Raw genomic sequence first — 15,164 nt, 5'->3', positions numbered from 1 at the left:
AATCACTCCCCTAGGCTGTGTTACAGGAAGACCCAGAGAAACAGGCCTAAATCATACCTGTCCAAACCCCATGTGACAGGAAGCTAAGACCAACCAGGGAGGGAAAAGTCCAACTCGAAATGTAACTATTAAAGAAGGAGTTTTATATGAATGTTTTATACGAGCCTGTGGTTGCAGAGGGATCTGCCGTGTATACATACAGTACGTCCTTTGGACTTGAGTTAGGGAGCAGTGGATTTATTCATTCACAGGCCTTCTGTAAAACCTGAGGGAGTGAGGCTCAACATGAGTAACTCAGACACAGTTTATTTGGGAAATGAAGCATGTCATTGAATAACACAGTGTTATGTCCTATCAGGATCCTGTAACAGTTCAGATATAAAACTAACAGTGTAAATCTCCCTGCTTAAGGCCACCCCTGCAGTAGCCTACTGGTCATGATGTGGGGTATATATATATACTGGTCATGATGTGGGGTATATATGATGTGGGGTATATATATATATATATATATATATATACTGGTCATGATGTGGGGTATATATGATGTGGGGTATATATATATATACACATACACACCCCACATCATGACCAGTATATATACATACACACCCCACATCATGACCAGTATATATATAAAATCCTGTGGTGATTCAGGCAATAGTGAGAATAGCTCTCTCCTGCTTAAGGCCACCCCTGCAGTAGCCTACTGGTCATGATGTGGGATATATATATATATATATATATATATATATATATATATATATATATATATATAAAATCCTGTGGTGATTCAGGCAATAGTGAGAATAGCTCTCTCTCTCTTCTTCCTCTTCCTCCTCTTCTCTTTAAGGAGACCGGTGGCATCCGCGAAAAACATGACCTCCTCTTTGCTCTCGACCTCCCTCTGGAGGAACTGGAGACCAGCACTGTTGAATCCCAGAACATCCTGGAGCAGAAGAAAAGATACAGCTTTATATGACTTGAGGATCATTAGCCTTTAGAGTACATCTTCTATATTTTTTGATTAGTCTCACCCTGATATCTCTGACTTTAGAGATGGTGTTGATTCTCAGCTCGTCTATGACGGTCAGCAGCATCTGGTTACTAGAGATCTGGCCAAAGTGGATTCTGGAGACAAGGACAAGCACAGTGAAGACTGACCCTGACACACTACTTTAGGCTCATCTACTCACGCTCATACTTCAGGTACCTTAGAGACACCAGACACGCACTTGTGTGAGGCTGTTTGCATATGTGAGAAACACACAAACTGAGTAACAAACACTTATGATTGGTGCGAGGTTGTTTGTTAGCATAACCGTAGTCTCAAGGGGTCATCCTTCTAAATCTCGTCGTGTTGACTCGACTATTGTAAGCCTGGAGAACTTTAGCGATTGAAAGGAAGCACTGGCTGTTAACGCTCACATTTTATTGGGTCGGAGTAGAAATTACGTTTCCCTTCAGGAGAGGCATTTCCTTGTTTTCCTACCATGTGTCAGACAAAGTTTTATTAGCTTATGCAGTGTCATTTGTTTTATCTTATGGTAGCTACCTTGTTGCAAGCCAGAAAATGATTCAGAAACAGCACATCTTTTTGGAGCTTCACCCATTCAAAATAGTTGATTGGTTTGATAAGTGGCAACGTGTCACTAGTTTGAATCTAAACTCCACCTCTTCCTGAGGATAACTTCTCCAGGTTTTCACACTACTTGAGAAGCCTGGCGTCAGAGGCTAGCATACCTGAGCAGGAAGAAGAGACAACGGCACACTAGCTCCACCTCCAGGCCGTCCTGGACATAGCAGTTGAAGAGTGACAGCAGGTCTGGAATGTAGGGGAACGGCAGGACCAGCAAAGACACCTCCAGCTCACTGGACCGGACCTTCTTTATTACGTCCAAGACGTAGCGAGACGGCTGCAAGAGAGGCAGGAGGATGTGGTTACTAAGTTAACATGATAGATTAGTAAGGAACACAACTAGTACCCTGGGCAATGCATGTATTATGATAATTTAAGGAATTAAAAACTTACAGAAACATTTCCAAAGGCCACAAGGATAGGATTGGCCTTAGGTGGAGGCAACTGTTTTCCGGCTGACTGGCAGGCTATCTGATGCTCCTCCATTTTCCTGCTCTCTGTTCTGTACAGCTCCAGAGCCTCCATGACACGCTCAGCCTGAAGAGACACACACACCGGCCATTACAAACTACACACACACAACCTCTCCATCTCTGCAGTCTAGTTACTTGACATGGAGACTCACAGCTTTGACTGTCTCTATGGTTTTCTTCGCCGCTGGTGCTGCCTCCGCATCTTTGATCTCTCCTGGAACCTGTGAGACACATGAGACATCAGCGAGACTGAACGACACTGAGAAAACAAACATTTTCATTTCCACTGGTTTGAAATAAAGTCAGCACTTACCACAGGCTCATCCCCTTTGGCCATGCCCTCCTCAAACTCAGCCTCTCTCTCCTAAAGAAAAACATTTGAGATGGTGAAAAAGTTCCAAGATAAAACCTGATTGGTGTCCACTATCTCCCTTCCCTTTTACCCACAGACAGAGCATGTTTCTGGGGCACCACTACCCACCATCTCCCTCTCTTCCTCCAAGATGATGGGTTCTCTGGTCCTCTCCCAGAGCCTCAGGGACTTGTCGTGGGACGAGGACACAATGTGGTCCCCGTTAGGACTGATGGCCAGACACCAAACCTCCCGATGGTGACCCTGAGGATAGCACGTCAGCGGTTAAAGGTAAACACTAGGGGTGGGGTCAAATCCATTTTCAATTTAGTCAATTAAGGAAGGGAAACGTAATTCCTCCAATGGGAAAGAAAGAGCATTTAGGTAATTGGCTATGTCACTTATCAATATTCCCCAAAATGTTATCATGAATTCTAGGCCTCATCTCCATTTGTGAAATGTAGCTAACAGCATGGGAGTGAATGTCACCTCTAAGGTCTGGATGTGCTCAAACTTGTCTGCGTCCCACTGTTTGATCTTCTTGTCCTTCCCCGCTGTGAAGAACAGATGGGTTTTGGGGACAAACTGAAGGAACATGACGCTGAGAAAAGAGAGAGAAAAAAACAGATGAGAAATGGAACAGAAACGGCGACATGAAAGAGCAGATGGGGTGATGTCATCGGTCAGAGGCAGCTAACAAGGACAGTGTTTCTGAAACTGGAGATTAAATTAAATATTTTACTGGAAATGGGGAGAGTGGAGCCAACATCTATTAAATTATATCATTCAAGACCGTTGGTCAAGCTTCCACACAGCCATTTACACTGACCATATGGCTGACAGCTTAGGATGATGTGTTCTTGCAGTATTTTCTATATTCATATTAATATATATAAACTCAGCAAAAAAAGAAAACAGACCTTTTTCAGGACCCTGTCTTTCAAAGATAATTTGTAAAAATCCAAATAACTTCACAGATCTTCATTGTAAAGGGTTTAAACACTGTTTCCTGTTCAATGAACCATAAACAATTAATGAACATACACCTGTGGAACGGTCGTTAAGACACTAACAGCTTACAGACGGTAGGCAATTACGGTCACAGTTATGAAAATTTTGGACACGAAAGAGGCCTTTCTACTGACAGAAAAAATCCAAAAGAAAGATGCTCAGGGTCCCTGCTCATCTGCGTGAATGTGCCTTTAGCATGCTGGAAGGAGGCATGAGGACTGCAGATGTGGCCAGGGCAATATATTGCAATGTCCGTACTGTGAGACGCCTAAGACAGCGCTACAGGGAGACAGGACGGACAGCTGATCGCCCTCGCAGTGGCAGACCACGTGTAACACCTGCACAGGATTGGTACATCTGAGCATCACACCTGCGGGACAGGTACAGGATGGCAACAACAGCTGCCCGAGTAACACCAGAAACGCACAATCCCTCCATCAGGGCTCAGACTGTCCCCAATAGGCTGAGAGAGGCTGGACTGAGGGCTTGTAGGCCTGTTGTAAGGCAGGTCCTCACTAGACATCATCGGCAACAACATCGCAGATGGGCACAAACCCACCATCGCTGGACCAGACAGGACTGGCAAAAAGTGCTCTTCACTGACGAGTCGCAGTTTTGTCTCACCAGGGGTGATGGTCGGATTCGGGTTTATCGTCGAAGGAATGAGCATTACACTGAGGCATGTACTCTGGAGCGGGATCGATTTGGAGGTGGAGGGTCCGTCATGGTCTGGGTGGTGTGTCACAGCATCATCGGACTGAGCTTGTTGTCATTGTAGGCAATCTCAACGCTGTGCGTTACAGGGAAGACATCCTCCTCCCTCATGTGGTACCCTTCCTGCAGGCTCATCCTGACATGACCCTCCAGCCATACTGCACGTTCTGTGCGTGATTTCCTGCAAGACAGGAATGTCAGTGTTCTGCCATGGCCAGTGAAGAGCCCGGATCTCAATCCCATTGAGCACATCTGGGACCTTTTGGATCAGAGGGTGAGGGCTAGGGCCATTCCCCCACAGAAATATCCAGGAACTTACAGGTGCCTTGGTGGAAGAGTGGGGTAACATCTCACAGCAAGAACTGGCAAATCTGGTGCAGTCCATGAGGAGGAGATGCACTGCAGTACTTAATGCAGCTGGTGGCCACACAAGATACTGACTGTTACTTTTGATTTTGACCACCCCTTTGTTCAAGGACACATTATTCCATTTCTGTTAGTCACGTCTGTGGAACTTGTTCAGTTTATGTCTCAGTTGTTGAATTTTGTTATGTTCATACAAATATACTGAAAATAAACGCAGTTGACAGTGAGAGGACATTTCTTTTTCCCCTGGGTTGATTACATACACATATACAGTTGAAGTCAGAAGTTTACATACACTTAGGTTGGAGTCATTAAAACTCATTTTTCAACCACTCCACAAATGTCTTGTTAACAAACTATAGTTTTGGCAAGTCGGTTTATAGACATCTACTTTGTGCATGACACAATTCATTTTTACAACAGTTGTTTACAGACAGATTATTTCACTGTATCACAATTCCAGTGGGTCGGAAGTTTACATACACGAAGTTGACTGTGCCTTTAAATAGCTTGGAAAGTTACAGAAAATGATGTAATGGCTTTAGAAGCTTCTGATAGGCTAATTGACATAATTTGAGACAATTGGAGGTGAACCTGTGGATGTATTTCAAGGCCTACCTTCAAACTCAGTGCCTCTCTGCTGGACATCATGGGAAAACCAAAAGAAATCATCCAAGACCTCAGAAAAAACATTGTAGACCTTCACAAGTCTGGTTCATCCTTGGGAGCAATTTCCAAATGCCTGAAAGTACCATGTTCATCTGTACAAACAATAGTACGCAAGTATAAACACCATGGGACCATGCAGCTGTCATACCGCTCAGGAAGGAGACGCGTTCTGTCTCCAAGAGACGAACGTACTTTGGTGCGAAAAGTGCAAATTAATCCCAGAACAACAGCAAAGGGCCTTGTGAAGATGTTGGAGGAAACAGGTACAAAGTATCTATATCCACAGTAAAACGAGTCCTATATCGACATAACCTGAAAAGCCACTCAGCAAGGAAGAAGCCACTGCTCAAAAACCGCCATAAAAAAGCCAGACTACGGTTTGCAACTGCACATGGGGACAAAGATTGTACTTTTTGGAGAAATGTCCTCTGGTCTGATGAAACAAAAGTATAACTTTTTGGCCATAATGACCATCGTTATGTTTGGAGGAAAAAGGGGGAGGCTTGCAAGCAGAAGAACACCATCCGGTGAAGCACGGGGTGGCAGCATCATGTTGTGGGGGTGCTTTGCTGCAGGAGGGACAGGGGCACTTCACAAAATATATGGCATCATAAGGATGGAACTTATGTGGATATATTGAAGCAACATCTCAAGACATCAGTCAGGAAGTTAAAGCTTGGTTGCAAATGGGTCTTCCAAATGGACAATGACCCCAAGCATATTTCCAAAGTTGTGGCAAAATGGCTTAAGGACAACAAAGTCAAGGTATTGGAGTGGCCATCACAAAGCCCTGATCTCAATCCTATAGAAAATGTGTGGGCAGAACTGAAAAAGCGTGTGCGATCAAGGAGGCCTACAAACCTGACTCAGTTACACCAGCTCTGTCAGGAGCAATGGGCCTAAATTCACCCAACTTATTGTGGGAAGCTTGAGGAAGGCTACCCGAAACGTTTAACCCAAGTTCAACAATTGAAAGGTAATGCTACCAAATACTAATTGAGTGTATGTAAACTTCTGACCCACCGGGAATGTGATGAAAGAAATAAAAGCTGAAATAAATAATTCTCGCTACTATTATTCTGACATTTCACATTCTTAAAATAAAGTGGTGATCCTAACTGACCTAAGACAGGGAATTAATACTTTACTTCTGTGTTTTGGGTCAGTGTCCTGCTGCATCACCCAACTTCTGTTGAGCTTCAATTGGCGGACAGATCGCCTTACATTCTCCAGCAAAATGTCTTGATAAACATGGGAATTCACTTTTCCATCAATGATCGCAAGCTGTTCATGCCCTGAGGCAGCAAAGCAGCCCCAAACCATGATGCTCCCTTCACCATATTTTACAGTTGGGATGAGGTTGATGTTGGTGTGCTGTGCCTTTTTTTATCCACACAGTGTTGTGTGTTCCTTCCAAACAACTCAACTTTAGATTCATCTGTCCACAGAATATTTTGCCAGTAGCGCTATGGAACATCCAGGTGCTCTTTTGCCAACTTCCGACGTGCAGCAATGTTGTTTTGGACAGCAGTGGCTTCTTCAGTGGTGTCCTCCCATGAACACCCTTCATGTTTAGTGTTTTAGGTATCATAGACTCGTCAAAGAGATGTTAGCGCATTCCAGAGATTTCTGTAAGTCTTTAGCTGACACTAGGATTCTTCTTTACCTCATTGAGCATTCTGCGCTGTGCTCTTGCAGTCATCTTTGCAGGACGGCCACTCCTAGGGAGAGTAGCAACAGTGCTGAACTTTCTCAATTTGTCTTACCGTGGACTGATGAACATCATGGCTTTTAGAGATACTTTTGTACCCTTTCCAGCTTTATGCAAGTCAACAATTCTTAATCTTAGGTCTTCTGAGATCGCTTTTGTTCAATACATGGTTCACATCAGGCAATGCTTCAGATTTTGTGAGTGTTTTTTATATTGCAGGGCAGCTCTAACCAACATCTCATCTCATTGATTGGACTCCAGGTTAGCTGAGTTCTGACTAATTAGCTTTTTGGTCATTAGCCTATGGGTTCAAATACTTTCCCCAACCTACACTGTGAATGTTAAAATTATGTATTCAATATAGACAAGAAAAATACAATAATTGCTGTGGTATTTGTTGAAGCACACTGTGTTTGTCTATTGTTGTGACTTAAGAGGAAGATCAGATCACATTTTTTGACACATTTATGTAGAACTCCAGGTAATTCCAAAGGGTTCACATACTTTTTCTTGCAACTGTGTGTGTATATATAATATATGTTGTATTTTTTCTGTACCTGTCATCGTGGGCAAACATAGATCTGTGACAGTCCCCAAAGTCCAGACCCCAGATCTTGACGTTTCTGTCTGCAGAGCCAGTTGCTATCAAAGCACTGTCCTGAGAGAAGGACAAGTAACATTCAGAGTCAAGACAGATCGAAAACATACACGCAGCAACTTTAACCAACACACACTCAAGTATGCACATTCCATTTTCATCTACTGTCACTCATTACATTAGTTTTTCGTTTAGCTTGGGGTTGCTAGGATGAGTACCGGTACTCACATGAGAGATGTCCAGGCAGAGCACAGGCAGCTTGTGTCCATACAGAGACAAGAAGAACTTGAGTGTGTCTGTGTAGAAGACCTTGACGGTGCAGTCCAGCAGGGAGACAGCCAACAGTCTCTGGTCAGGAGAATATTTCACACACAACACATCCTCATCCAGCTGCAGTGTACGCATGTGTTTCACCGTCAGCCTCCTGGAACACACACACACAAACAATTAGAGCAGAGTAAACAGAAACTCCAGTCAAGTGCTCACTTGATAAAAGCTCACTTGAATAACAGCGTGCAGCCTGACTGGGCATAAAACTAGTTGCCTCTAGTATGAAACAGTATTCTAAGTGTTATTGACACTATGTGAAACAGAAGGAATAAAGCATGGCTTACTTCTGTGCAGCGTCTTCATCCTTAATCAGCTCAAACTCCCAGAACTTCACAGTCTTGTCAGCCCCGCCAGTCACTATCCCCCTCTGAGGAAATCACATAATTACAGTCAAATAAACAGTCAGAGCAAATGGGAATGTTTAAAAAATATATATATATTATACTATTTTATGGGCTTTTGTCTACAGATAAGGGGACTATGGAGTTGTACACTACATGTATTGTGGATGATGTTGAACATGGACAGAGGCAGATACAGACAGTACCTGATCAGGAGACAGACAGAGGGACCACAAAACTCCATTATGGGCGTCGACAGTCTCCAGGAGGGTACCTGATGCCAGGTCAAAGATCTGAATCTTACCACTCTGATAGAGAGAAGATTAGCCTGGGTTACACACAATAGTTTAATACTGGATAATACACATCTACAGTAGTTTGGTGTACGTTAGTGTGTGCATGCGTGTTACCTTGGTTCCTAGGATGATCTGCCTGTCTCCAGGGACAAACAGGGAGCAGAGGGCGTAGTCACACGCCATGGTGCGAATCACCTGCAGGGTAGACCTGTGACAGGGTAGAGACTTCCCGTTAGACACCCAATCAGAATGTAGAAAACTGCTCATAATACAGTATGTGTCTAGGTGTCATAACATGCATCTCCTTTAAAAGATGTTGGAAAGCCAGCTTAGTGAACTAGATTTAACTTGTACAGTGAAACCACACGGTCAGGTCAGTCCTGTGTGACCTGACTTTCCCACCTGTTCCAGACTTTGACAGTGTCCCCGGAGGCGGAGAGGACAGCGATGTTGTCTGAGCTGAAGGCCAGCGTGCGGGCATCGGTGCGGTGGCCTCCCAGGGTGAGCCGGGAGGTCTTAGTGCCCGTGGGATTCTTGTCAGACGTCTTGAGGCTGTAGGTCTCCACTGTGTTGTTCTGGAGCAGCATGGCTACCTTCAACTCCCCACCCGCACACATCAGGCAGTCCACCCATCTGGGATATACATGACACTAAATGTTGGTTGGTTGATTGATTGAGTGTGTGAGAGAGTGCACGTGTGTGTGTTGCTGTGTACCTGATATTGGCGGAGGCCTTGATGTTGGTTAGTCTCACAATCTCATTTGCCAGTTTCCTCTCCACCACAGGCTCTGGGGCGTCCTCTGCATGCTGCGCATCCCTACACCAGGGGGCAGCAGCACCTCATCTTTACATTTCACCAATTTCATCAACATAACTGTATTTATAAACATTAGAAGTATTTAGTTTGATTGGAATTAGATTCCACACATTTTATTATTTCAAATAATCTCTGAAGGCTTTGCAGTATCTGTCTGGCCCAACTTGGGCTATCTGCAGACTGGTCCCTGCCGTGGCTGAGGTAACAGTGTGATCTCTACTGTGTGCAACATACCTGGCCTTCTTCTTGGCTTTCTTCAGCTTCTTGGCCATCACCCTCTCTACCTCGTCCTCCGACAGCACACTGAACACCTCCAGCACTGTGTCTGAGCCCTGAAAGAGAAGGATGTGGAAAAGGAGGAAAGATCAGAGGAAAGAATACACATTATATTAGTGATCTGAGAAATGTATGACAATAAATCAATATGACTGGAGGGTAAGTAAGACAGTACCAACATTAAAAGGTCAATACTTACATGGCACGCCAGGACCTTGGCCTTGGCATCGGTAGTCATGGAGACTACCCTGTCCCTGGCCTCTCTCAGCAAAGAGCCAGCTTTCTTACAACTCAAGATCCTCTGTGTGAGAGAAAGAGAGACAGACAGAGGGCGAGGGAAAGAGGGCAAGAGGGAAAAGTATGAAACACACAGGTTTCAGATACATATGCTATTAGACAGCAACGATAACTAACAAACTTCCGTACTTGACAGTGTTCCGTACACGTGACCAAAAAATATATATACTTACAGGGCAACTGTAATATGAATACCATTGTAAGGCACAATTTCTCCTCTTACCAGCCAAATCAATGACGAGACCTTCCAGACCCGACGGAGCTCCATTGCATTCGTCAATCATACAGAGACGGGCATATGATTGACGAAGGCAATGGAGCTCCGTCGGGTCTTTGTAAAAATGGCGGGTGGGGAAGTGAAGGCTACTGAGTAATAGTGAAAGGGGAGATATATCATATGGGGAAACTGCTTTTTTCACCCGATTTGTCCAACTGATCACCTCTAAAATTGTAATAAAACACTATAAAGAGTTTATATAATGAGTCATCACATACCTATTTGAAGGTTTATGTCGAATTTGAATCGGGTTTTTAGGGCGACGCTAAAGTTATCTTCAGAAGTAAACAGCGGCTGCCACCGGCTTTTGAGTCATGATGGCTTGCAGTGATGACGCAAACAATGAATGCATTCAGTTGTACAATTGACTAGGTATCCATTTCCCTTTCCCTTACACTTTCTTGTTTTTAATCTGCGAGAGAAGTGCTACCCCTGGTGGAAAGGCTGTACGGCACACGTGTTGCATAATGCGTTGTACAATACGTCCTTATACGTCACAATGTATCGTACAGCGTCAGAGGGGTCCGATTTTTTCAACTTTTCTCAAAAACTATTGGTCTATTACCATGTCAATCAACGCTTGAATAGAAACGTAGTTTACACCCCGGATTTTGATGCCAACAGTCGCTCAGTCCCATTAGTTTTCATCACAGCCTCGTTTGAATGCAGCGGTACACAATCTGTACGGAACAGTTTTAGCTACCGTTACATATGCCATTCATTACTAGCTACTATACTTCTTCAGTTATTTTATAGATGAACTGATTCACTTGTGCTGCAGGTAACCAATTATGGTGTTTTGCCCTGTAGAGGATCATGGTCTGTCCTACCTCCTCAGGGCTCTCGTCCACAGCTTCCTCCTCCTCATCATCAAGTAGGCTTTTTCCTTTCTTCTCCTTCGGTTCACCAGCCTCTCTGCCCTGAAAGACGGACAAACCGAGAGAGAGAGAGAGTGAAGGACTCAACTAGCATTTTATTCAGATAAGATATTTTAGACTTTTTCATTATTGTCCAAAATATGTAGTTATGTGTGTAGAAGGCTCATTGTAGCTCCCCTGTGATTACCTCCTGTAGGTAGTTGATGTCCCAGGCCCGGAGCTCACTGTCGGCTGAGCCTGTAATCAATCTACTCTCTTGGTTCAGCAGTGCCATGCCCCAAACCTGACAAACACACAACCAAGGTGATCCAATCAAATATATTTCTATAGCCCTTCGTACATCAGCTGATATCTCAAAGTGCTATACAGAAACCCAGCCTAAAACCCCAAACAGCAAGCAATGCAGTTGGAAAGGCACGGTGGCTAGGAAAAACTTCCTAGATAGGCCAAAACCTAGGAAGAAACCTAGAGAGAAACCAGGCTATGAGGGGTGGCCAGTCCTCTTCTGGCTGTGCCGGGTGGAGATTATAACAGAACATGGCCAAGATGTTCAAATGTTCATAAATGACCAGCATGGTCAAATAATAATAATAATAATAATAATAATCACAGTAGTTATCAAGTCAGCACCTCAGGAGTAAATGTCAGTTGGCTTTTCATAGCCGATCATTAAGAGTATCTCTACTGCTCCTGCGGTCTCTCTCTAATCAGATAAGTGTCTCTCAAAAATGACTAACTAATCAGACAAGAGATCCAATCAACTTTTAGTACACCATCCAATGTCAACAACATGTGACAATCAAATGTTAAGATAGGCAGGAGCACTCACCTCACTGCGATGTCCCAGCATGGTCTTAAAGCAGTGCTGGGTGTCCAGGTCCCACCACTTTACAAAGCTGTCCTTGGAGCTGGAGAAAACAACAAAGACCATTTAGACATCGGGGGGTGTAACTTTCCCTAGCTGGTATCCAACCTGCGCTCCTCGTCTTTCAACGCTAGAACACAAAAGGTGTCCGAATGCTTCCCAAAACAATTCATGCATATATTCTGACATTTTGTGAAGTTGTTAGTTTTGATCTTCGGCAATGGTTTTTTCAGCTGTTCGTGCAAACAACATTTTTTCTCGAGGCAAGACAAAGTCGGTAGCCGAAGGCTACGCACCTTCGTTGGTGATTGGTCAACAGTAGGGATTCTTCAATAAAGTGTTCACATGCACATTTTTTCAATTGAGAAATACTGCACCAAACATCTTAGTTAGATGTAAAATTACACAACAAAGATCTCCTCTACAAAAACATCAATTAATGGCCTTTTTTTTTGTTGAGGAAGTGTATACAGGCTACGTTGTCTAAAAAATAAATTCGAGCAGCGGTCTTTTAAAGATCATGAACAGTCAAAATCATTTTTTCATTAAATTTGAAGATATTTGAAGGACACCTAACCAAAGTATGAAACATGACTTCCTTCTACATTGATGAAGTTTGATCATAAAGTTACTGGTCCCCTCCCCCCATGTCAAACACTTGGATTCATTATTAAGGGGACAAGGTGACATCACCTTAACTCTCATATTAATACACCAATGGTAACATGATATTCAACCAGCATGGAAAAAGGGGGGGGGGGGTCATTCACAACTCTGAAGCAGTTGTCAAGTCAACACATCCATCAGCGCTACTGTGAACTGCATTACAAGAGATGGGAGATTAATATTATTGGGAGACATATATATATATAAAAAAAGTGATATCATTGATGCAATTTCAATGTTGTTTGAGTTGCTTTATGTATCACCAAATTAGCTTGAGATGATTTTACTGCAACACTGCATCGAAGTTCCTCGACATAGGTGTTTCAAAGAGCTGTCAGTCAAGGCGAGCTCATGAATATCAGATCCCTGCCCAATCAGCCAGTCTTTTCAAACTTCCTGGTAGTTAGCCATGGGAGAAAAAGTAATTTTCAGACTGACTGTTCAGCACCTTTAAGGGAGTATGCCGACGCCGTAATAGTACCAAGGGCTAAGACAGAAAGTCAGAGCCCTACATATGAGTGATGTACTACCTGGTGACCAGGAGATTCTTGTCTTTGAAGAACAGGGCCTGTGTGACAGCGTCTTTGTGTCCTTTCAGTCGGTACAGACCACACTCGTTGATCACATCCCACACAATCACATCAGTGTCCTGAAAGGAAAATAGATAATAATAGACATATTACTAACCATATTTTGAATGCAAACGCCTTAGCTTAACCTCTACCAAGCACCTACCCCGGATTCGGGAGCACCCCCCACCCCCCCCCACACTGATTAGCATGACGTCAGGACAGTGGACATCCCTGGGGACCTTGCAATCTCTATGGCAGCATAGTTCTGTTCTTACCCTGGATCCGGTCACCAGCTGAGAACCGAGAGTATCATAGCGGATCACAGTGACTGCGGACTTGTGCCCGTTGAAGGACACGTTGCTCTCGCCGTTCAATAGGCTGAAGATGCGCACAGCCCCGTCTTCGTAACCCACGGCAACATGGACGCCATCGGGGGAGGGGCAGAGGTACGTCACCTCGTGCTTGTTCCCCTTGAGAATAAGAACCTGGGACAGAGGATAGGACAGTTTCAAAGGAAGACATCTAACCTAATATGTCATCTCTCACTATGAGGAAATACTGGTGATATATACAGTTACAACTTGGTATCACTGGCCAAGTCATCTTATTTGAGTTATTGACAGCCATGGGTTAAGACATTTCAGACCCAATTATAAGAGCACTGTCAGCAATGATGACCCTGATATCGGCAATTACAGCAGCAGTAGCCTACTGACAAATCCACTGAGTCAACCCTACATGAATAGATCATCCCAAGTCTCTCACCTTCTCAGCTTTACGCACGTCCCATATGAAGACATGCTCGCAGGCAGCCACAGCCACAAAGCGTCCTCTCTCCCCTCCTAGCATGGTGACAAAGGCGATGTTGGCCTTCTGACTCCCAATTACTCCGAACACGGCGCTGGCAGCATAGCGCAGGTACTGCTTGGTCAACCCCATGGTCACAAGATCAGGGCAATATCACAGGCTAGGGAGGATGAGACAGTGATGATGAATATCATATGATGGATTGGAGAACAGACAGGGAATGACAACTGCAGCATCAGCTAGCCCTTCTGAATTCAATGCATTACAGAAGGGCAAGTGCATCAGCATTATGTAGGCTAAACGGTGAAACAAGTGTACAATGTGCATTATAGCAAGAAAGGATGCCAATCTGTTTCTGCCCCTTGCTAAAAAACTCCTTATGGAATTGTCCTGTTTGGCTTGACAATGAGTAACGTCAGGCAAGAGCACAAAGAGATCTGGGACCAGGCTACATTATAGCTACAAAACAATGTATACAACAGTTACTAGTAGTACTGTAATAGCTAGCTAGCTAAGTCAATTCTGACAACTACATTTGTTAGACTTGGTGAGATCCAGTGACCATGTGAGACCATAGCCAAGGACAGCAAAGGAGTAGCGTTAACGTTAGGCAAGAGCACACACAGATCTGGGACCAGGCTACATTACAGCTACAACATACAAAACAATGTATACAAGTTACTAGTACTACTGTAATAGCTAGCTAAATCAATTCTGAGAACTGCATTTGTTCGAAGACTTTGTAAGATCCAGTGACCATAGCCAAGTCCCGCTGCAATAGCTGGTTAGCTATGTCGCTAGCTTTGTTAGGCCCACGTGGTGTTCCACAGCATTGCTAAACCAACTAAATGACACAGTAAAATAAGCAAAACATATTTTGTGACTGATTGATAACCGTTTCGTTTACACATTTATGATGTATACTTTTCCCAATTGTTAATCTTACTTGAATAATGTTGCTAATTCCTAGATTGAGGCATCCAGCCAGTGACGTTTTCTGACTCTAGGCACACGAGGAAGACCCTACTAATCAAACACAGTTGGTCGAACACAAACACATAGCACACATTGATGTCTCTTAAATTGCAGAAAGGCAGACACGACAATGCGTATATTAAAAAAAAAAAGTGTTACCTGAGTATTGTACTTATGGCTGTGTTCAACTGCAATATATGAAACTAACAATCAATCACATGGACTTTTATATGT

The 15,164-nt window shown here is 43.8% G+C and overlaps 1 protein-coding gene across 2 annotated transcripts; it reads right to left on the bottom strand.

Annotated features, from left to right (window-relative positions):
* Positions 1-290: 290 nt before the first annotated feature.
* On the bottom strand, positions 291-14,996 carry wdr3 (WD repeat domain 3). 2 transcript variants are annotated; one of them, XM_055871802.1, is made up of 25 exons: positions 14,902-14,996; positions 13,914-14,115; positions 13,424-13,633; positions 13,107-13,225; positions 11,875-11,953; positions 11,233-11,328; positions 10,998-11,087; positions 9,793-9,894; positions 9,552-9,649; positions 9,216-9,317; positions 8,903-9,133; positions 8,615-8,708; positions 8,411-8,512; positions 8,148-8,230; positions 7,762-7,957; positions 7,493-7,593; positions 2,954-3,065; positions 2,594-2,728; positions 2,426-2,476; positions 2,265-2,333; positions 2,033-2,176; positions 1,744-1,916; positions 1,038-1,131; positions 798-949; positions 291-657 (listed from the first exon to the last, which is right to left on the bottom strand). In XM_055871802.1, the coding sequence occupies exons 2-25, from the start codon at positions 14,085-14,087 to the stop codon at positions 654-656; spliced, it is 2,811 nt and encodes a 936-aa protein (XP_055727777.1). In that variant the 5' UTR covers positions 14,088-14,115; positions 14,902-14,996; the 3' UTR covers positions 291-653. The 2 variants fall into 2 exon arrangements, with proteins under 2 accessions (XP_055727777.1, XP_055727776.1); XM_055871801.1 differs by having other exon boundaries at positions 291-949.
* Between the last annotated feature and the right edge of the window lie 168 nt (positions 14,997-15,164).

This window comes from Salvelinus fontinalis, chromosome 19 (genome assembly GCF_029448725.1).
Source record: "Salvelinus fontinalis isolate EN_2023a chromosome 19, ASM2944872v1, whole genome shotgun sequence".
NCBI classification, from domain to species: domain Eukaryota; kingdom Metazoa; phylum Chordata; class Actinopteri; order Salmoniformes; family Salmonidae; genus Salvelinus; species Salvelinus fontinalis.
This window is presented reverse-complemented; position numbering and strand designations above follow the sequence as displayed.